This window comes from Plasmodium gallinaceum (genome assembly GCF_900005855.1).
Source record: "Plasmodium gallinaceum strain 8A genome assembly, contig: PGAL8A_v1_76, whole genome shotgun sequence".
NCBI classification, from domain to species: domain Eukaryota; phylum Apicomplexa; class Aconoidasida; order Haemosporida; family Plasmodiidae; genus Plasmodium; species Plasmodium gallinaceum.
This window is the reverse complement of record NW_021628238.1, coordinates 2439316-2463243: the sequence shown is the minus strand read 5'-3', so window position 1 is coordinate 2463243 and position 23928 is coordinate 2439316. Positions and strand designations below refer to the sequence as shown.

Here is a 23928-nt window from a genome sequence, read left to right as displayed (position 1 = left end):
ATAAGATAAAGAGAATCATATTATGAATAATATAATAAAAAAATTATATAGTATTAAAGATCTTAATTTTAATACATAAAAAAAAATATGAAAAATGGTAATGGAATAAATTATACAATAGATAATGAACAAAATTTTGAAAAATTAAATAACAGTAAAAAATATATTTATGAAAAAAATAAGAAATATAATAATAAAAAAAATGAGAAATTAGTTAATGAAAATAATTCATTTGATTATTTAAATGAATTAAAATTGACATCATTTGATACATTAAAACATATAAATTTTTTTCAAAATAAAAAATTTAATTTAAAAGAAAATTCAAGTGACTGTCAAAAAAGTTATTACAAGAAAAATGATATTGAAGCAAACGATTACAAGGATTTTATAATTAATGAAAAAAATATCCCTCATGATCATCTAAAAAATAGAGAAATTTTATGCAAAAAAATGAATGAAAAAACACAATTAGCTAATTTTTCAAAAGAAAATAATATAGAAGAACCAAATAAAAATTCAAAAACATATTCAAACTTTAATAAAAAAAATGTTTTAACTACTATATTTCAAGAAAAGGATTTAAGTTTTAAAAATAATTCAACTCAAAATTATAGTTTTTCAAAATTTTCAACGAATAAATTGAATCCATGTGAAACATTTTTAAATAATTTATCAAATAATGAAAATTATATAGTATATAATGAAAATGATGAAATGAAAAATCAAATGAGCACATTAATTTATAATAGAAGTAAAAATCCTTTTGAAGATAAAAATAAAGTAGAAGAAAATAATTTGCAGATTAAAAATATGAATACGTATGATACAAATAAAGAGAATTACTATAAAAGAAATGATGATAAGATATATCTTAAGCAAGATGACTTAGAAAATGGTTACATGAATAATGATAATTTTAATAATTATGCTTTTTTAAATCTTGAAAACAAAATATATAGTAATGAAAAAAATGGAGTTATGGTTCATTCAGATAACATGATAAATGAAAATATTTTAAACAAAACTGGAGAAATTCCTATAATAAATAAAAATAGGTTAAGCAAAAAAATAGTTAATTCGAATAATTATATAATTGAAAAAAATGAAGAAAAAAATAATGTAAATTATTCCCAAAAAAATTTTTTAATTAATAATATTAATACTCCTAAAAATTATTTTTTTAATAATAAAAAGGATTGTAATAAAAATGATTATATTTTTTATAAGAATAATATGTGGAATGATAAAATAGAAAATGATTTTATTGATCAATATAAGATAAACAATAAAAATGGAAATTATAGTGAATCTGATAATTCAAAAATACCGTATGATAATTCTTCGAATTCTAATAAAATCAATAATAATATAAACAAATGTTATATGATTAATAGCAATTTGAATAATCAAAATGTTAATAATAATAACAAAACGTATTTTTTAAAAAATGATATAATTGACAAAATAAATTATAATATGCAAGAAGATAATAATGATACATTTATTAAAAGTAATATAATGAATAACATGAATGCAGTGGATAACCTAAAATTAATGAATTGTGATAACACAGAATACAATAATATAAGTAATAATTACTTAAATAAATATAATTGTAATGTAAATAATTATAATAATAATAACAATATTTATTCCATTTATGGTACATATATGTCTCCTAATTATAATTTTACCAATGATGATAATAATGTTAATAATTTACATACTAATAATGATTCCATAAATGGTTTCAGTTATGTTAATTGTGATAGAAACTGCCATATAGGAGATAATTACGAAAATAATATTTATATTAATGATAATTCATCTACAAAAAATGAACATTACATTAACAAAAATTTTACAAGTAATAATAATAATAATAATAATAATTATACTAACAATGAATCAATAAATACTTCTGAACATAACAAAAATGATTGTTTTATTGTAAATTCTGTAAGTAATTTAAATTATGTAAATGATAAAAATGAAGAAATCCGAAAAAATAATATATCATATAAAAAAGAAAATGAATATGTAGAATATAAATTCCCTAATCTTACAATGGATAATAGATCCTATAATAAAAAATGTTATAATATGTTTTCAAAAAATAATTTGATAACTAAACATAAAGAATTCATGGATAGTAATTATAGTAGTCCAATTAGAAATAACAAAGAACAAGATATCAGAATTAATAATATAAATTATAATAGTTTTATTAATGATAATAATTATATTGAAAATAATAAAACACAATTAAAAAAAACAGAAATAGATACAAATTACTTAAATGGAGAAAAAGAAAATATAGATAGATTTTGTAATATATTACTTAACGAGGAAAAAAGAGCAGCAAATAATAGCGAGATAAATCATAATAAAAATATAGAAGTTCCATCAAAAAATGATAATATAAGTAATACATTTAAAAATTTTACTAATGATAATGAAACCATAAAACATATTTTGTATAATGAAAAAATCAATTCCAAATATTCAGAAGCAACAAATTCAAGAATGAATGATAATGGTCGTTTAAATAATTTAAGAAATGATGATCTAGAAAATGATTTTAATAATTTTGATATTCAGTATATTAATTATAAAAAGAAAAATGATGCTATAATTAACGAAATAAATAAGAATACACAACCAAGTTTTAAAAAAAAAGAATATTTTACTAATGAATTTCAAAAAAATAAAAAAAATGAAGAAAATATTAATGAATTAAGTGGGAATAGAGAATTCCCTTATGAAGAAATAGAAAATATCAATAATTCTGAAATGTTATATAATTTAAAAAATAAGAACATTGATAACTCTTTTGAGCTTAGCTTATTTGATAATACTAATGAATTAAATAATAAATATGAAGATTTATTTGAAAAGAAAATGATTTATAATTTATATTTGCAATCATTATTAGCAAATATAAATAATTCATATAAAAATGAAAATTCACCTCCTAAAAATAATGACAGTGTAAAAAATGACGTAAATGATCAATTGATATTATTCAATTTAAACAATGTACAGAATAAAATTTTAAATAAAATTCCAAGAATAAATAGTTATTTTTCATACTTAGATTACTATATAGAATCATTGCGATTATTATATGATAAACTATTAAGTAATAGAAGTTTAATATTAAAATTAGCAAAGGAAATTTTCTCAAAAAATATAAATGAAAAAAAAATTTATAATTCTCTTGATGACAGACATTCTTACTTTAGAGAATTATTGTCAATCTTATTACCCCAACCTCCAGTTTTCCCATCTTTGGAAGTTTGGCTATATATGGATAAAAAAAATGCCTCACAAATTCATAAACTTCATTTAACATTATATATTATTTATCAGAAAATTATTTATAATTTTTCAAATATATTACTACAAATAAATAATGACATAAATTATTCAAATAAAAATAAATCCAGTAAAAATAATGAAACTGATTCTATAAATTATTACATTGATTACAATCAGGAGAAAGATTCTGATGCATTTAAAAATTCTTTGAAGAGCGATTATATTTCAAAAGATAGCATAGATATAGAAGAAGGTATAACTAATAAAAATCTTCATATTAATGAATTAAAGTCAAATGATAGTAAAATATTAGTACCATCATCTAATAATAAAATAATGAAATACAATGATATTGATGCAAATTATAAAAATAATAAAATAGAAAAAAAATGCTTATTTGAAATTAATAGAAAACTAGAAAATATAATGAATTCAATTAATAATATAACTAATATGATAAATAGGAAAAAAGAATCAACATTAGAAAATAAAAGAAATTTAAGAGATAGTGGAATAATTGATGATAAAAAAAGGTGTTCAATTGAAACTATTGAGGATAACATGGAATTATCTAACAACAAATTATATGAGAAAGAGTATGATCATGATAATAATTTTATGCATGATATAAAAAAAGAAAGTTCTCCAAAATATGTATGCAACATTAATGAAGGAGAAAGAAATTATACATTTAATAATCAAATTGTTGCCTATGATGACTTAAAAAATGATGAATTATTCGAAAACATATCTAATATAAAATTAGATAGAAATAACTTAGTTTATGAAGAAAATACATTAAAATTATTAGATAAAATAAAATATGAGTTAAATGATATATACAATGAGATATTCAATTTAAATAAATATGATAATTTGGTATCATTAGATGATCAATCGAATAATTTTTCAAGGTTATGGAATTCCAACAGTAATGATACCATATCAAATACAAAACCAAAGCTTAAAAGTTATTATTTTAATGGCTTATTAGATAGTGAAGACTTAAATTATAATCAGTTAAACGATTCATCTAGTAATTATAATAATTTTTCAAATAACAAATCATTAAACAAAAAAGATTATAATATTCAAAATAAATTGATGAAAAATATTGAAAATACCAATTTGTCTTCAAATCAAAATATAAATGATATAATATATGACATAAATTGCACAGATGATATTTTTAAAAGACTTATTTTATCCAAAAACTATTATAATAATTTATCTGATTATGATAGTTATTTAATAAATGCTTATAAAGAAAATGAAAAAAAGTTTAAAAATTTTAATGAAATTAAAAATTCTAACAATATGGGTGAAGAATCATTTTGCAATCAATTACTTCCAAGTAATGAAAAGAGCCATATATTTTTAAATAACAATAATGTAAATATATATAATAAAGATAATAATGAAAAATTTATTACAAATATGAATAATTCTCTTTTTTGTGATACTAGTGGAAAAGTTAATGTCTACATTAATGAAAAGGAAAATGATAATTCAAATAAATCGAATGAAAATTCTTTTATTTTTACTAATAATGAAAATAATTCTAACAATAATAATGATGATTTTGAAAAAGAAAGCGATTATATAAATATGAATTTATATAATTTTAAAAATTCGTTTGAAAATTTATCTTTAGATAATAAAAATGATATTATAGAAACAAATAATTCTTTAGTATTATCAGGAAAAAATAAAAATAATATTATTTTAAATAAGAAGAAAAATATTTTTTTATCTGATAACATATCAAAAAATAAAAAAACTTCTCCTTTAAACGAATATGTTTATGGTTATATAAAAGATAACGATATTACCAATTATAATACTACATTTGCTACTACTTCTAATGATAATAATAATATGGATAATAGTAGTAATAAAGATAATATTAGTAATAATAATAATATGGATAATAGTAGTAATAATAATAATAGTAATAATAAGGATAATATTAGTAGTAATAATAATAATTATAACGATAATAGTAGTAATAATAATTATAATAATAATAATAAGGATAATATTAGTAATAATAATAATAATAAGGATGATATTAATAATAAGGATAACAGTTATAATAGTAATAATAATAATAACAATGATAATAGTTGTTATAGTTATAACAGTAATAATAATTATAATAGTTGCGATAATAATAATAATAATAATAGCAATAATAATAATTGTAATAGTAATAATATTAATAATGATAACATAAATATTTTAATAGAAAATGTAGAAAATGAAATGATGATACCAGAAGTTAAATATACTACTGATCATTGCACAAATAATGAAAAGTTAAATTATAATTATTTCTTTTTAAAACCTAATAATTCTGATAACCTTTTAATGAAAAGGAAAAATGATAATAGTGAAACTCCAATTCATGAATTGAGTAATTTTTTTAGTAAAAATATGAATAATTATTCCAATAACAATTCTTTGGAAACTAATGTGTCTATTTCTGAAAATTTATTTGAATCTCCCAAAATAAAGCATGATATAAGTGAAACAACAAAAATTGAAGAGAACAATTACTTTGGAAAATTAAAAGGAAAAAATAATAATTCATACATAAATAATCAAAATGAAAAAATTGATGACCATTTAACATATTTACAAAATAATTTTGGACTAAATGAAAACGAAGAAAATAAAAATTCTTTATCTATTATAAAAAATCAAGAAAATTACGATCACATTGGAGATATTACTCCATCAAATTTTGCAAACTCACAGAACATATTAACTAATGATTCTCTAAATTATGATATAAATTCACATAAGAACAATATAATTATTAATAACAATGTAGAAAATAATAATATAAATAATCATTTGAATGATAGCATATTGAGTAATGATCATATTAGTAATACTTTAATGATGGACAACAATAGTAATTTAATAATGGATACAAATATAAATAATAGTAATAACAGTTTATTAAATCGTAATATTTTGAGCAATGATATTGTAAATAATAGCACAATTAACAGAAGCATAATAAATTTTAATACGGAAAGTTATAATAAAATTGACGATAATATTATAAATAATCATTTAATAAATGATAATGTAAATTATTACAATAATTCATCCCATTTATTAAATTATAACAATTTAAAAAATGATTTAGAAAATGATTTAGAAAATAATATATATAATAGTCAAATAATAGAAAATAAATTTATAGATAATGAAGTTCCAAATAATAAACTACTAAATAATGAATTTGGAGATAAAGAAAATTTAAAGATAAATATTTTATGTGATGATAATTTAAATTCTTGTATTAATTTTCATAAAAGTGATTTTGAAAAATTTAATGGTAGTTCATTGGAAAATGAGGAATTCATAAATGTTAATAATAATAATTACAAAAGTAAATTGAAAACAAATGATATAAAAGATTTTTCAGAAAATGTAATGGAAAATAAAAGAAAATATAATTTTTCTAATGATGAGAATTTAATTGAAGATGTTACATCAGAAATCATTACAAAAAGTCATTCTAGAAATTCAAACCATATAAGTAAAAATTTATCTGCAACAGAATTATGGAAATATGAAAAGGATCATTCAAAACAGTTAAATGAAACAAAATACGATGAAAAATCTAAGAAAGAAATAAGTAACATAGCAGAGATAAAAGATATAGAAAATGAAGATAAGATTAATAACGTGAATAAAATAAAATTAAAAAAAATGTTGGAAATAACTGATAAGTTAATTGGAAAAAAGTATAGAGGTATATCTTACGATCCCACAAGGAATGGATGGTCAACATTCGTATATAAAGACGGAGTAAGACATAAGAAATTTTTTTCTTCATTTAAATACGGAAATTTATTAGCTAAAAAAAAATCAATAGAATGGAGATTAAAAAATTTAAACCCTGATTCTCATGCATATGCCTTTTCCTTGCAAGCCAAAGAAGAATTTAATGCAATTTTAAATAATGATTATGAAGAAATGAACACTACCAATGATAAAAAAAAAAAAGATAATTCGGATAATATTAACAGAGACATTTTATATATAAATGCCTTTTTAAATTTATTTAATGATGAGAAGGAAAAAAAATATTCATCAGATGAAAGTAATAAAATTAAAAAATCAAAAAGTAATGAAGTCAAAGGCATTTCTAAAAAAAGAAATAAAAAGAACATTAATGAAAATAACTGTAATTCATCAAATAGAAAAAATATGAATATTCCAATAAATTATGATACCAATAATAGCTGTTCTCTTGACAACAATGATAATTTGAACGATAAAAATACAAAGAACACTAATAAAAATAAATTTTTAAATAAAAAAAAAAATTACCAAAATAAAAATAAGCAAAATAAAAAAAAAAAATGTAGTAATAATTATGAACATAAGAAAAATAAGAAGGAAAAAGATATGAATCTACAAAAAAAAAATTTTTTGGATAAATTTCATCCTAAGAACAATTTAGAAAGTTTTAGTGATATAGATAAATTACAAAACGATAATGTTTTACTTGAAAATATAAATGAAAATAGCAATATTGAAAAAGGAAAAAACTCATTCAATTTAAAAAAAACTGATCAAGATGATTCTTTTTTAAATAAAAAACATTTTTTAAGTTTTTTAAATCAGAAGGAACTAAATTCTAAAAGTTCTGATTATAATGAGAATAAAATCACAAAAAAATCTAATAAAGAAAATTATAAAAATGTTATTGATATATATACAAGAAAAAAAAAAAAAGGAAAAATTAATAAAATAAATGAACCTTATGATGATTTGGTATCAAGTGAGAATTTTAATGAAACAAGGTCTTATGATAGACTTGAAAAAGAAAATTCAAGTAATAATGACAAAAATGATAACATGAATTTGAGGAGCCTTTCAGATGATATATCTAGTAGTAATTCTAAAGGCATACTGATGAATGCAAAGAATAATTCTTTTATAAAATATAAGAATAAAAAAAAAAGAAAAAGAAATTCAACAGATGGAAATGAATCAGTTAGTGATGTAGATATATTACATAAAAGTGACATAATGGATGAAAATAGTTTAATAAAAGAAAATGAATTATTTAATAAAATATATTCGTTGTGCGAAAATGGTTCTATAGATGACGATGCTATTTTAGAAAAAATTGAAAAGTTTTATGATGATGATTATTTAAACAAAAATTACATATCTGGTGATTCTAAAGCCATAAATGAAAATAACGCAATAGACAGTGAATATTTAATGGAAAATTTTCACCTAGAAGACAAAAATAAATTATTAAATAAAATGGAAGTTAATAATTTGAAAAAGGAGAATAATATGATTAGTGAAGATAATTATTTTAAAGAAAATTGTTTAATGAATGATAATGATGCACTGACGGAGGTTGACACTGTCGATGAAGAAGAAATTATTAGTAATTTTTATTCATTAGGAATAAATGATTCAATAAAAGAAAACTTTTGGACAAAAGAGATGAATTTAATGAACGACATGAATTCAATAGAAGACAATGAATTTATAAGTAAAACAAAAGAATCAAAGGAAAATAAAGTAACAGATATAGAAAAGGATAAAACAAATGAAAATATACAAAAAAAAAGAAATATTCCAAATGAAAAGGTAATAAATGATTCTGATGAAAATGATAATAAAAATAAAATTGATTCTTATTTTTCTATTGATCACAATAGAAACAATAATAATATGAATGAAAACAGTTTTAAATATGCAGATGAGCTTAGTGAAGAAAAAAAAAATATATATGTAGGTAATAAAAATGTGAATGATCAAAATTATTATATTTACAAGGATAAATTATTGAAATATATGAGTGAATGCTCGTGTACTACTGAAGAGGAAAAAAATGTTTTCATAAAGTATTTGAATTTGAAAACAGGATGGATTTTGCTAGAATTAAGTGATTTAGAGGAAACCTATCATGATTATTTTAGAAGTAAAATAGAATCATTCTATAAATCATATTTGTTAAAAGTAAAAAATAATAATAGAAAAAATGAAAATATTGGAGAACTTCAAATAATTTTCGAGAAAAAATTAAATACTCCATGGAAGCACATGATATTTCCTTTATATTTTTTGTACATTTTTAATTATAAAATTTTCTCTATCTTAAAACGCACAAAAAAAAAAGCAAATATTACAAATGACGTTAATGAAAGGCATCTTAAAAGTAATATTAGGGGAATAAATTACATAAAATATAAGAAATCATGGTGTTTCACTTATATTGATATAGATGAAAAAAAGAAAAAAAAGTGTTTTTCAATCCTCCAGTATGGTTTTATGGAATCCAAAGCATTAGCAATATTATATCGAAAGAGTTTTGTTTCTCATTTAACTAAAATGCAAAACTTTATAAAAAATGTTATATTTAAAAATAAATTGACAACTATAAATAAGTTGAATAATTATAAGACAATATATGATTATATAGATTATTATAAGAAGTATGAAGAATTTTTAGTTTGTTATGGGAAAATTATTTATTTTAATGAAATGAAATATATATATTTATCCTCTAGAAACAAACAAAATGCATTAAATTACTTGCCTTTTGAAGTACATAATAAATTATCTAATGAAATAGAACCTATAAATTTAATAACAGCTACAAGAAATTATTTTTCCAAAAAATCGAAATTATTAAAATTTCCTAAAGGTGTTGTTTATTTATCTGGTTATTTTTTATGGGCAGTATTATTTTTAAATAAGAATAATAAAGAAATAATAGTTTCTTTTTCAGTTCGTAAATATTCTTTTGAAAATGCTAGAGCCAGATGTATTGAATGCTACTATTGTTTGTTATATAAATATAAGTTCCATCCAGTAAATATATCTGGTGTAATAGATTTGGTACTAGAAAGTGACATAGAATGTAAAAGTTACAATCTTTTAGATTATTCTTCAGAGGAATTAATCTCATTAGAATATTTATTTCATTATTTTTCACCATCGAATTATATAATTAAAAACGATATAGTTTATAAAAAAATTTCCTATATTGAAAAAGATCTTCATAAGGAATATGATCAAATGTTTCCTAATGAGTATGTCCATTTGGATAATTATCAAAGTTATGAAATGCAAGACAAATATTTATACAGTGAACTTTATATGAACAAGGAATGCAATTTTTTTTCAAATAGTTGTAACAGTACATCTATAAGAGATGATAATATATATATTAATAACTCTAAAGTTGATCAAAATATTTTTAACGAAAATATTGATTCACAGATTTATTTGGATAAAAATTGTACCCTAAATAGTAGTAGAGGAGGTAATGATAAGGATATTTGTGACAAAAAATTCAGTAATAACAATTCATGTGATAGCTCATTCGAAAATTTATCCAATATCAATAATGATAGTAGTAATAATGATATATCTACTTATAAATATGAAATAAATAATGAAAATGAAATTAAAAATGAAAAGGAAGAAAATCTTGATAGTTATATTTTGAGAGATCATTCTAATACGTTCAGTGATTTACTAACTATTCGCAAAAAAAAATGTGATAAGAAAAACATTCCTCTATATTTTACTGATGATGAAAAAAATAAAACGATATATAGAAATAATTCACATAATGAAGGAAAAAATTATAATTTCACTTATCCTACACAAAATGAGAAAACAAAAAAAGAAGAAACGAATTTTAGCAACACAAAAGATTTTATTGATAAAGGAAACATAAGCCAACTAAAAACTCATGAAAATTATAATGATTTAAGTGAAAATAAAAATAGTATATGTTCTAATGAAAATTCAAATGAATCAGAAAAAAGGAGTTCACTAAATCACAATAATAAAAAGTTTAATGATAGTATCACAAGTCACATGTGTACTAAACAAATTAATAACATGTTAGTTGAAAATATAAATGATGATAATACAAATAAAAATAATAGTAATACTTTTAGTCATAGTGATGTTTATATTAATTGTGTTAATAAAATGAATGATAATGATAAATATAACTTTGAAGAAAAAAATATCTCCTTTGAGAAAAAAAAATATAATGAACTAAAAGAGGAAGTTAACCAAGAACAAAGAAACATTTTTCATTTAAATGATTATAAAGAAAATGATGTCAATAATTCAGTTGATGAAGACAATCTAGAAAAAAAAAATGATTCAGAGCATTTTTTTAATAAGGAGAACAATTTTTATCAAGAATGCAAAAACAGTAACAGATCATTCTTAAACCAAGATTATTATAAGAAAATTTTGAGTAAAAGTATATATAATTTTTTTGATAATAATTTACAAGATGAATATTTAAAAAAAAAGTATGATGAATTATTTAATGAAAATGAAGTTAAAACAAATATATTTAAAAAAATAGATAAAAAAGAGGAACATTTAGGAATTTTTATGTTATTAAATTGCCAGTGGTTATCTGATTCATTTGTCAATAATATATATGAAATAGAAATGAAATATGCAGACATTTATTCTTTTGAAAATTATCGTAACACACGTGAAGAAGTTCTAAAATGGAAATGTAAAAAAAACTTTATTAAAGAATGTTCAGAAATATCTAAAAAATTTCCAAGAAAAGTTGGAGTTCATTATGATTCATATGCACATGCTTGGGTTGTTAACTGTTCTTTTAATGGAAGAAGACATGATAAAAAATTTTTAGTAAAGACATTTGGTTTTTTACAAGCAAGAAAATTAGCCATTGAATACAGAGAAAAATGGATGCAGTTAAAATCATTTCACAGGATGAAAAATTTAAAAAAGAAAATTAAAAATAAAAAAAATAAGTAAAAAAATTTGATTTTAGTCTTTAAACTAAAAAACAGAAAAAATTCTTTTAGTATAGTTTTATCATGTAAAAATATTAATTCATTTACTAATATTTTTTTTAAGTTCATATTTTTTCTTTTTGTTAATTATTATTGTTTATTTTATTTATAATTCACAAGCAGTTTTTAATATTATTTTATGTTTAAATATAAATTATGCTTCGATAATTCATATATATATATATATATCCATATGTATATTATTTAAATTTGTTACAATAAAATACTTATGCTTGAATGTATACTTTTGACATACATATTCATTATTTTTCTTCATTAAAATGTGTAATTGTTTTCATATTATTTTCTCCTATTTTTTATAATATATATAACCATTCAGAAATATTATATATATATATATATATATTTTTTTTAATGATATATAGCCTATTTAGCTATTAAAAATAAATATATTTATGTTCAATTATTTTTCATTTTTACGTTTCTTCTTTTAAACTTTTTTTTGGTATTACAGTTTTTATCGCTTTTTTAAAATTCGTAATGTTATATTTATTTTTTTTGTTTACAAAAATGTTTTTAAAAGGCAAAGTTTAAAAATATATTATGAGTGATGTTATAAGTATAATTCTATTAAAAAATCATTTAAATTAATAAAAAACATTTGTAAAAGTATGAACTGTAAAACTTTTTTATAATTAATTAATGTATATTATGATAAGTAATAAACATTTATAATAAATTTTTTTTTAATATTTATATATGATGATTAAAAAAGTTTATCTGTTAATTCGTTAAAAAGTTATATTAATAAATATATAATTTATTTTGAATGAATTACTTTAAAAATATATATAGTGTTATTGTTAATTATTAATAATTTTTTTCAAGAATTAAAAAATAACAATTGAAAAGTTTTTGCAAAAATATCACAAATACATATATTACGTGAACATTAATAAAAAATACATTACATTAATAAAAAATACATTAAATTAATAAAAAATACATTACATTAATAAAAAACCTTTTAAATAATGAATGAAATTCACACTCCAACTGAATGTCTTTTTAACTTAAGAACATATATGTTTATGCTTCAATTGAATAATGCCAATTTAACTATTATAATTATAAAATTTCTTTATAATAAAAAAAAAAAATTAATATTTTTTTTTAAAGTTGAGGTCCCCCAGAAATAATATCTGGACCTGCTTTATCTGAGAAAAGTTTAAAATTATTTATAAATTCATTAGCCAAATTACGAAGATTTTTTAAATAATCTTCTTTGTCTTTCCATCCAATTAAAGGATCCAAAACCTCATCGGGTATGCCTTCTAAATGAACAGGTATATTAAAATTAAAAATGGGAGTTCTTTTGTATTCAATATCATTTAGTTTGTCATCATGTATATAATTTACTAATGTACGAGTATATTTTAATGGTATTCTCACACCGTTTTGAGATCCATATGGACCAAAAATCCAACCAGTATTTAATAACCATACATTTGCTTTATGTTTTTGATATTTTTCTGCTAACATTTTTGCATAAACCATTGGATGGAGAGCTAAAAATGGAGCAGCATAACAAGAAGAAAAAGTAGCTGTCGGTTTTAATATATCATCTTCTGTTCCTGCCATTTTACTTGTGTATCCACTAACAAAATGGTACATCATTTGATATACATCTAATTTGCATAATGGAGGAATAACACCAAAGGCATCACAAGTTAGTAAAATAATATTTTTGGGATGACTGTTTATATGTGCAGGTATTTTGGCATTGTCTATATAAGATAAGGGATAAGCACATCTCGTATTTTCAGTAATTGAACAATCATTGTAATCTACTTCTCTAGTAATTGGATCCATAACTACATTTTCTAGTATTGCACCAAATTTTATTGCTTTATAAATTTCTGGTTCTTGTTTCTTTGACAATCCTTTACATTTAGCATAACATCCTCCTTCTATATTAAAAATGCCATCATCCGTCCATACATGTTCATCATCTCCAATAAGATACCTATTTGCATCTGCAGATAAAGTTGTTTTGCCTGTTCCAGATAAACCAAAAAATAAAGTAACATCATTATTTACTCCTATATTGCATGAGGAATGTAATGGTAACTTTCCTTCCTTTGGCATTTTATACATAAATAAAGTTAATATTCCTTTTTTCATTTCTCCTGCATATTGTGTACCTAATATGACCATATTCATTGTCCCAAAATTCAAAATTACTGAAGTTTTACTAGACATACCTTCTGTTAATCGATTTGATGGAAAATCTCCAGCATTATAAATAATAAAATCTGGAACAAAATTTTGAATTTCTTCCATATTCTTAGGTGGTATAAGCATATTTAACATAAATAATGCATGGTATGCTCTTGATGTTATAACTCTTACTTTTATTCTGCATCTTTCATCCCAACCTGCATATGCATCAATTACATATAAATTGGGTTGTAAATTTAGATAGTCTATTGCTCTACTTTTATTTATTTCATAAGATTTTTCCTTAATTGGAATATTTACATTTCCCCACCATATGTCATTTTCTGAACTTTTCTCCTTAACAATTCTTTTATCAGAAGGGGATCTACCTGTTTTTTCTCCTGATATACAACATAATGCTCCAGTACTTGTTATATAAGAATTGGACTCATACTTTAATGCCATTTCATATAGAAATGCAGGTGTAGAATTGTGATGTATGCTATTAACATGTAAGCCTAATTCATGTACCTCTTCTGTTAACTTTGATTCTTGTTCCTGACTTAAAGTTAATATATCCTTTGAACTCATTATTGGTCCTATTGGTTTTTTGTATATTAGGTTCCTTCGTATTTCTTCAATTATTATTTTCTTTATATCTTCCATTTTCTCTGATAAGTCGCATTCAGATAATTTCTCAATCATTTTTACTATGATACTATAATATTAATTCTAATTATTAATTTAATGATATTTAGAAAAGGAAAAATAAAAAAAAAAAAAATTAATAATTTTTTAAGTTATGTAAATCTTTTAGAATTTTCATTTTAAAAAAAAAAAATTAATTTTTTCTTAAAATTTTTGTTGAATAAATAAATAAAAAAAGAAAAACTAATTAAGAATTTTAAAGGCATGTACTAAAAATTTCAATATAAAAAACAAAAAATGCATATCTTTCTATAACACATGTAATACTTGAAGAGATAAGAAGAAAAAAGAGACTAATGAGACATAAAATAATATACACCAAACAAGTAACAATATAACACTAAATAGATTAATGGTGATAATTTAAATAAATAAGAAGATACATAAAATTAACTCTTAGGACATTCTTACAATAAATATTATATAAAAATAAAAAATAATACTTAAGAATATGTAAAATAATTAAAAAAAATATATTTAATAAAATTTTTTTTTTTTCCTAAAATATGCATTTTTTTTTTTTTTATTCAAAAACTTAAAAAAATTAATAATTAATAATCTTTTACTTTTTTTGTATTTTTTGTTTTTCCATAAACATAGAAAAATAATCACGAAACAGTAATTAAATTAAACATCCTTTTTATAAATATATTTATTTTTCAATTTATCCCATGCTCCATATTTTATTATTTAAAAAATTTCGGATTTACTTAGTTCCTATTCAATATAGGGATTACAATTTTTAAAATTCAATTTGTACTGTGCTTAAAAAATTTAAGTATATTTTTTTTTTTTTTTTTAAAAAAAAAACAAAAAAGTTAGTAAATTATTTTTCAAAATAAAATTTGAATCATAAAATTATGTAAAAGTTTTCTTTTTTTTTTAGTGAAAAGTTTAACATTTTTGATTTTAAGAGCAAGTTTTTTTATTTTTAAAATAAAAATTTAATAAATAAATAAAAATAGAAAATATAATAAAAAGGTTTATTATGTTTTTGAGAATTTTCATATAACATATATTTGAAAAGTGAAAGTTCAATAGTATTTTTAAAATTTAAACTTTTAAAAGACTGTTATTTAAATAAAAAAAAAAAAAAAATGTATATAAGAGAACAAGATGAAGATATTTCAACTGAACCTGTAGTTTATATATGTGGAGGTATTCTTTATAAAAAATTATTTTTTTTTTTAAAACATTTATTTTTTTTGTTTATTAATTTTATTTATATGGAAAATTTTTTTAATATTTTTTTTTATTACTAATTTATTTATTGTTAGAATGTGGGATTGACACTGTAATACCGCCAAATGCTTCACTTAGATGCAAAAATTGTGGATCAAAAATATTCTTTAAAAAAAGAAGTAGAAGAGGTAATTGAGTTTTAAAATTCTTATAAAATTTTTTTTATTTTCATTGATTTTTTTTTAATTTTTTTTTTTATAGTTATGCAATATGAAGCCCGCTAAATTATTAATGGATTTGTTTACTAAAATTTGTTATCTTTCCTATATTTTTTTTTTTTAAATATTTGGTATATAATTTTTTTTTAATTTTACAATTCTCCTTTTTAAATGTTTTGATAAATTATTAAAGCTGTAAATTTTTTATTAAAATATATGTTCACAATTAGAAATTTTTTGTTTTCTATAATTTACAAAACAGTCTTTCACACAAAAAAAAAAAAAAAAAACTTTAAGCATATATATATATATATATAACCTAGAACAATTTATACTGAAGAAAAAAAATTTACATATTTATCTGTAAATAAGAGTTTATAAATTTAATGAAGTAATAATACTCATTAATGTATATGAATGAACATCCTTTATATTTTAAGTAAAATGGAAAGTAAAAATAACCAAATAGAAAATAGAAAAAAAAAAATATAAATAAAAAATAAATATGTAGGTAAAAAATTCTTTGTCTGAATAAATAGTTTCTTTTTTATATGCAAAAATGCAATATAACTGTATATGATTTTATTTTAATCCTTATTTATTTATGCAACTAATCTTTTTCTTATATGAGCTTGAACCCTAATAAGTGAAGGAATATTTTCATTAACTCTTTGTTTATACTTATGTTTAAGAATTGCAGCTTCAATAACACATACACATTTTTCCCATTCTATTAGTTTTTCTCTTTGGATTTTGGTTAATAATTTTGCTGCATCTTGTTTCAAAAACACCATTGTTTTTCCAATTTTAAGCATATCCTTAGGAATTCCTGATGCATCCAATAACTTCATGCATCTTGTTTTACAGTCAAGAGATTCGTCTTCAGCAATGGCAATGTCTACAAATTTAAATTGATATAAGAATTCTTCAAATAACCTTCTATATGAATATCCTAATTGACGTAGAACAAGTGCTTCTAAAATTGATAATGCATGAAGCTGAATTAATATTTTTGGTTCACACCACTCCAGAGGTTTTTTGTTCTCATTTGGTTTAATACAACGGATAAAATGTGGTTCTGTACTATTTATTAATGCCATTAATGATGTTAATTGATTTAAGAACTGGGAACCTATTAAAGATCCCTTAGCCATTTTACCTTTTTCTATGATTTGTCCTTCAAACAACTGTTTTACTATTTCATTTTCAGAATTGTTGATTAGTTCTACAAGTTCTGCTCTTAAAACATCTTTGTTTTTAAGTAAAAAATTATCTGCACAGTATTGAATTGGACCTATAGTGTGTTGTATTATAAAATTTCTATTTGATGCAACTTTAGCGGGAGTAAATTTATCGTTTCCTTTTAGGTTTGTAGTACAAGCACTAACAAATTTTTCGTCTGTTCCTCCAGGTGCAAGACATTGATCTTCTAAATATGAAAGCACAGATTTTCCTTTATCACAAAGTACATCAATTACTGCTTTGTTACTTGTATACTTCAATTCAGCTGTTGAAATTCCTTCTTCTCTATATAATTTAGATTCTCTTTCAAAAACAATATCAATGAAATTTTTTTGAAGCATTTCATTTGTGATATTAATAAATAGTTGTTCAAGTGAGTTGTTTTTAAATACTTCAAAACCAAATATATCTAACATACCCATAAATACTTTAAATCCATCTTTTGGTTCAATTCTACTATTTAGATGCTTAATGATCCATAAAAATAATTTTTCATACATAGCTTTGCATAGAGATGATTTCAACACTTCTGCATCCTTTTTATTCCATCTTCCTTCAATTTTATTTCCACCAGCTACAGTTATTTTAATTAATAGTTCTTTCTTTACTGATTCTGGATCTAGAAACATTAATTCACATGCTTTGTTGAATGTTTGCATATCTGCATCATTAATAGCTGCGGCGTCAGTTAAACCAGATTCTGCTTTTTCAATTAATTTAACATTTCCCAATGTTAAAATACCAGCTACAATGGAAAAAATTACTTCTATTTGTTCATCACTTAAATCCATATTTTTTAATGATTCAAGAACTTCTTCAAAATCCTTTTTATCATTCACACCATCTACTTCTGTTGAATTAGGATTCAAAAGTGCGTAATCTTTAATACCTTTCAAACCAAATTTAGATCTCATGTTATTATTTGCACCCTTAAGAAATTGATAAAAGATATGGTATGACCTTTCATTATCATCTTGGGTTATGATTCTTGATTTTTCTAATAAAAAAGCAACTACGGAACCATTCTTAATACCTCCTTCGTGGGATATAATCAGTTGCATGAAACGACCAAAACGTGATGAATTGTTATTTCTTATGGTTTTGGCATTTCCAAAAGCTTCAAGAACAGGATTAGCTGCCATAATTGCTGTTTGTATACGTAAGTCCATGCTTCCACTTTTTGATGAAGCAAAATATCTCATAATTTGTTTTGTTGCTTCTGTTTTTCCTGCACCAGATTCACCTGAAACAATAATAGTTTGACTCTTGTTAACACCATGAAGATTTGAAAGAGCTTCTCTTGCACTTGAAAAAATATGTGGTGGTAATCTAGAATAATCCACTGTATCACGATACTTACGAATCCATTCATTAGTTGTGTTCCCTAAGTCTTTATATGGATTTATTGCAACAATAAGTGGAACAGCTGTGGTATATATTTGGTTTTTTAAATACCTTTGCTTTAAAAAATCTAGTACACATGGAATATTTGTGTGATTTAATAAACCTATATCACCAAACGACATAGGATCTACTTGTGAATTACAATTCCATGCATGAGTTGCTGCAATTTCATATGGCTACGAAAGAAAAAGAAAAGAATTAATAATTATAAAATTAGTATTTAATTTTAATATTTTCATTATATTTAAATCTCAATATAAATTTTTTTTTTTCTTTTTTTTTATAATTAATAACAGTTCCTTGTCCTGGAGGATCAATTTGAACAACAGTTAATTTTTCTTTTGTAGACCCTTGTTGTACAACACATTTAACAAACATAATATTAGGATCTTTTTCAATTGATGGAGAAATATCAGTCCATACTTGATATCCCTATATAATAAAAAAAATAAGAATTTATAATAACAAAGCTTATAATTTAGTTAATACAAAAAACACATAAATATCATAAAACATTTTAAATAATTATTTATTATAACCTTAAAAACTGTTCCACTTTTATCAAAAGCTTCAATATTTGAAACTCTTCTAACAATTTTACCTGCAGTTTTTACTTCCTCATTTGTAACAGCCATTTTTTGTATAAGAAAGTTAAAAATAAAACAAAAAATATAGTGTAAGTTGAAAAAACGTAAAAAGAACAGATTCAAGTACTAAAAAAAAAAAAAAGAATGAAAAAGAGAAAATTTAAAAGTATATAATAAGAAAAAAAACAAAAAAAAACACAAGAACAAAAATTACAAAAAAAATATTTTTTTTTAGCAACGAATTAAAACAACATTTTAATACAAAAATTAGGAGCCAGGATTTTATGTTAATAATAATATAAAAAAGAAAAGAAAATTACTACATAAAAATAAAAAAAAAAAGTAAACTTAACAATAAATAAAATATTAATATGTTAATTATATGAACATGTAATTTTTTTTAAATTTTTTTTTTGTTAAACTCCGAAGCTTTTTTTTTTTTTTATATTCCATGCATCATATATTTTTACATATAACTAAAGAGTGTGCAAATAAAAAAAAAAAAAAAAAAAGATTAAGCTATATTTTTAAAATAAATATTATAATGTAAAATATAGAAAAATATTTATATTTAAATCTGAATATGATATAATTTATATGAAAAAAAACTTTTTGAAATAAAAAAAAAAATTAATTTTTTACGGTAGAATTTAAATTTTGTAGAGAATGTTGCGTAGAAAATTTTTATTAAACAGTTGTTCTCAAGTTATAGCTTGCTCATTTTTTGCAAATGTAAAATATTAAATATTTACATTTTTTTTTTTTTAATTAAGGATTTTGGATCACTTCTAACTATATTTTTAAATATTCATAGGTAATATAAAAAAAAAAAAAAAATTATGTTCTCTATTTTTTCATACTTTACAAGCAATAATGCTGCTTTTTATAAACAATAATTTTTTTAAAATTATACAAATATATAATTATTTCATATGATAAGATATCTTCTTAAGTTATTTTATAAATGTTTAATTTTATAATTTTTTATATATTTTTATATTTACATTATTTAGAATGGAATAATTTAAAAATATAATTTTTTTTTAACAGCGTTTAGTAAGATGCTGAATTTACACCTAATTTTTTTTTATAACTTCATATTATATTTTGAGAAAATTAAATAAATTACCTATTTATTTTATTAAGATTCAATAAATTATAAGAAAAAAATATATGCATTAAGTTTTAGTTATTTTATATATAAATACTTGAGAGTAAATAAAAGATTTTTTTTTAATGCCTCAAAAAGAATGGAAGTAATAAAATTTTTAGGAATAATAATACATTCATACATACTTTTTATTTTTAATTTTTCTGAGAAAAGCTAGTCTTAAATAAATTTGATTAAATAAATTTATTATTTTCTTTGTCTATTGAAAAAATTATTTATTACGCTTTTATTGTTGAACATGTGATGACAAAATTTAATTTTAAAAAGAACTTATAGAAAAAGTTTTAATTACATAAAATATAATTTCTTTTATTGTTTAAATTTTTAATGTCTTAAAATTTGTAATAAAAATAAAAAAAGTTAAGGACCATTTATTTGAATTTATTCGACATGTATATATAGCTTAATTTTTCTTTTTTCTTTAATAATGCATGTTAAAAAATTTATACACACTATATGAGAAACTTTTTTTATTTATATTTGCCTTATTTATTAATTTACACTATTTTTCAATTTTAAAAATAGTTTATATATTATATACATTAACTTTTCGGTAGTTCAATTTGAAAGAAATTTTTTAAGAATCATGAAAAGTTAAATTATAAACTATTTTTTACCTTTGATTCTTATAACTAGCTGTAGTTCTTTGCATGCTCATATTATTTGTATAAATATTCATTGAGCTCTTGTTCATACCTCTTTTTAACAAGTTTACTTTAAACGTTGTATATTTTTTAAAAAAAAATATTACACAACCTAATATCATTAACCTATATGGTGACCAAAAATGTTCCATAAAATGATTTAATTTTTACTTATAGAATTAAATCTTGAAATAAAATATTTCAACGTAATATTTGTATTTCTCGGTAACTTTTCTTTTAAAATTGAAACATATATTAGATAATTTTTTTCTTATTCTTCCAGATATTTTTTAAATATGATGAAATTTTTTTTTAATTAACATTTTTATTTAAAAAAATTTTAATTGAAGACATAATTATACATTTAAATATAGAAAAAAGCAAATGAAATAAAAGAATATCTTAAAGCCAATTTATGATTTTTTTTACATTCTGTCTAATATTTGAAAAAATGAAACACAAAATTTATTTATTTTTTTTTTTAACATTATTAAAATATGCATTATCTTTGAGATTAAGTAAATTATTAAAATTATTCTAAACTGAAAACGTTTTAAGTTTTTATAAAAAAAAAAGAAATAAGAAAAGATAAAACATAAGAAAACATTTAAAAGAAAATGTATAAATATTTACAAAAAATAAAGCAAAATTTATTTTTTTTATAGATAACACTTTATCAAAAAAAAATAATTTTGTAGCTGAAAAATACTTCAGAAAAGAAAATGATAATGAAAATTTGAAGTTTCAGGTAAAGCAATTAAAATATATGTATACTAGTTAAAATAAAAAAGGAGTTTTTTCATTTTATATAATTATTATTTATTTTTTTCTTTATTAGATTATAGATGATCTTGAAAAAATAAATGAAGAATTTAGCAATGATGTAAATACTGCAAAAATTTTTGTAAGAGATACTTTTCTTGATACAGAAGCTTCATTTAAAGAGATATCGGATGATGTTGTAAAAATGTTTGTTAAAAAATATAGAATATTATATTTTTAACATATATTTTTTTTTTTCCTTTAATATCTATCATAAATTCCATTTATATTCCATAATATAAAAAATTATATTAAGGAAAAATTATTAATATAAAGTATTATAAAATTTTGTTTCCACTATATATATGGATTTATTTTTTTTTTTCTTTTATCAGCATTTCAAAATATAGCTTTTCTATTGATGAAAAACTAAATGTTTTAAATGGGTTACTTCAAGAATTTATAGAAAGTATTATTTCTTTTCATCACAAAAAAAAAAAAAAAAAAAAAAAATTCATAAATCATTATTACATTTTTTTTAATATTAAAAATAATTTTTTTACTTTTATATTAATATGTACCTTTTAATGTTTGTAATGCAAAAACATTTTAAACTTTATTGAATGCGAATAACACCTATTTTTTTTTACAGATAACAAAAGTTCCATTTTCAATTCGTCAGATGAGAATATGATCAGTCATAAAAATAAAATTAAAGAAGTATCCGATTCTATTTTATGTAAATTGAAAAAATTAATAGAATTAAATATATTCAATAAATATCACGCAATTTTAAAATTTGGAAATCAAAATATAAAAAATGAAACATTAGAAGCACTGAGGATTGAAAGAAAACTTTCTGATAAATTAAAAAAAGAGTTACTAAAATATAAAACGTTAGAAAATGAAGATATAAAAGAATCAGAGTCAACTAATTTTTTAAAATCTGTTTATAACAAATTTATTGTTAAGCTAGATGAGATCATTAATGAAATGAGCAAAGAATTAAGTCATATATTATTATAACACATTTTAAACTAAATTTTACAATTTTTAAAACACATAGTTCCTATATAAAGTTAAATAGAAATTATTTTTGAAAAAGAAATTCCTTAATTCTTTCAACAATGTAATAAGTTGTATCTTTTAAAACTATTAAATAAAAAAAAAAAAAAAAAAGACAAATGTATGTGATATGTTATATTTTTTATAAAAAATATTAAAGATCTTAAAAAAATTAATGATTTTTTGTTATTTTTTGTTTCTGTTTTTGATTTTTTATATTTCATTTTATTTAATTTTTTTATTATTTTTTGTTAATTTTATTATTTTATGTATTTTTAATTTCTTTCTGAATTATTTTTAGCAATTTTTTTTGGTTTGTTTGATACAATTGTGATTATACTTAATTTTTCGGTTTTAATGTTTTTTAATGTTTCATTTTTTATATATATTTTTAATAGTATTAAAAATAATTTAATATATAATAATGGGAAAAATTAACGTTTATTTTGTAAAAATCTTTACCTTATAATTTATCTTTTACATAAAATGATTACTTTTATTTTTACTTTTTTTTACTAGTATCCATTTTTATATATTATTGTTTTTTATATTTTAACAATATTTTGTAACAAAATAATTTTATAC

General features: G+C 20.1%; 5 protein-coding genes across 5 annotated transcripts; 3 read left to right on the top strand and 2 right to left on the bottom strand.

Moving 5' to 3' along the window:
- Positions 1 to 87: 87 nt before the first annotated feature.
- Positions 88 to 12141, top strand: ApiAP2 (transcription factor with AP2 domain(s), putative; the record flags this gene model as incomplete). Its single annotated transcript, XM_028671280.1, has 1 exon — positions 88 to 12141. The coding sequence occupies one exon, from the start codon at positions 88 to 90 to the stop codon at positions 12139 to 12141; it is 12054 nt and encodes a 4017-aa protein (XP_028527948.1).
- A 1172-nt stretch (positions 12142 to 13313) lies between these two features.
- On the bottom strand, positions 13314 to 15065 carry PEPCK (phosphoenolpyruvate carboxykinase, putative; the record flags this gene model as incomplete). Its single annotated transcript, XM_028671279.1, has 1 exon — positions 13314 to 15065. One exon carries the CDS (start codon positions 15063 to 15065, stop codon positions 13314 to 13316), a length of 1752 nt encoding a protein of 583 aa, XP_028527947.1.
- A 1100-nt stretch (positions 15066 to 16165) lies between these two features.
- Positions 16166 to 16534, top strand: PGAL8A_00253800 (transcription activator, putative; the record flags this gene model as incomplete). Its single annotated transcript, XM_028671278.1, has 3 exons — positions 16166 to 16226; positions 16346 to 16438; positions 16512 to 16534. 3 exons carry the CDS (start codon positions 16166 to 16168, stop codon positions 16532 to 16534), a joined length of 177 nt encoding a protein of 58 aa, XP_028527946.1.
- A 536-nt stretch (positions 16535 to 17070) lies between these two features.
- MyoA (myosin A, putative) lies at positions 17071 to 19749 on the bottom strand (the record flags this gene model as incomplete). The annotated part of the gene is made up of 3 exons (XM_028671276.1): positions 17071 to 19290; positions 19409 to 19546; positions 19654 to 19749. 3 exons carry the CDS (start codon positions 19747 to 19749, stop codon positions 17071 to 17073), a joined length of 2454 nt encoding a protein of 817 aa, XP_028527945.1.
- A 2218-nt stretch (positions 19750 to 21967) lies between these two features.
- On the top strand, positions 21968 to 23304 carry SPECT1 (sporozoite protein essential for cell traversal, putative; the record flags this gene model as incomplete). Its single annotated transcript, XM_028671275.1, has 5 exons — positions 21968 to 22034; positions 22182 to 22264; positions 22355 to 22485; positions 22674 to 22747; positions 22931 to 23304. The coding sequence occupies 5 exons, from the start codon at positions 21968 to 21970 to the stop codon at positions 23302 to 23304; spliced, it is 729 nt and encodes a 242-aa protein (XP_028527944.1).
- Between the last annotated feature and the right edge of the window lie 624 nt (positions 23305 to 23928).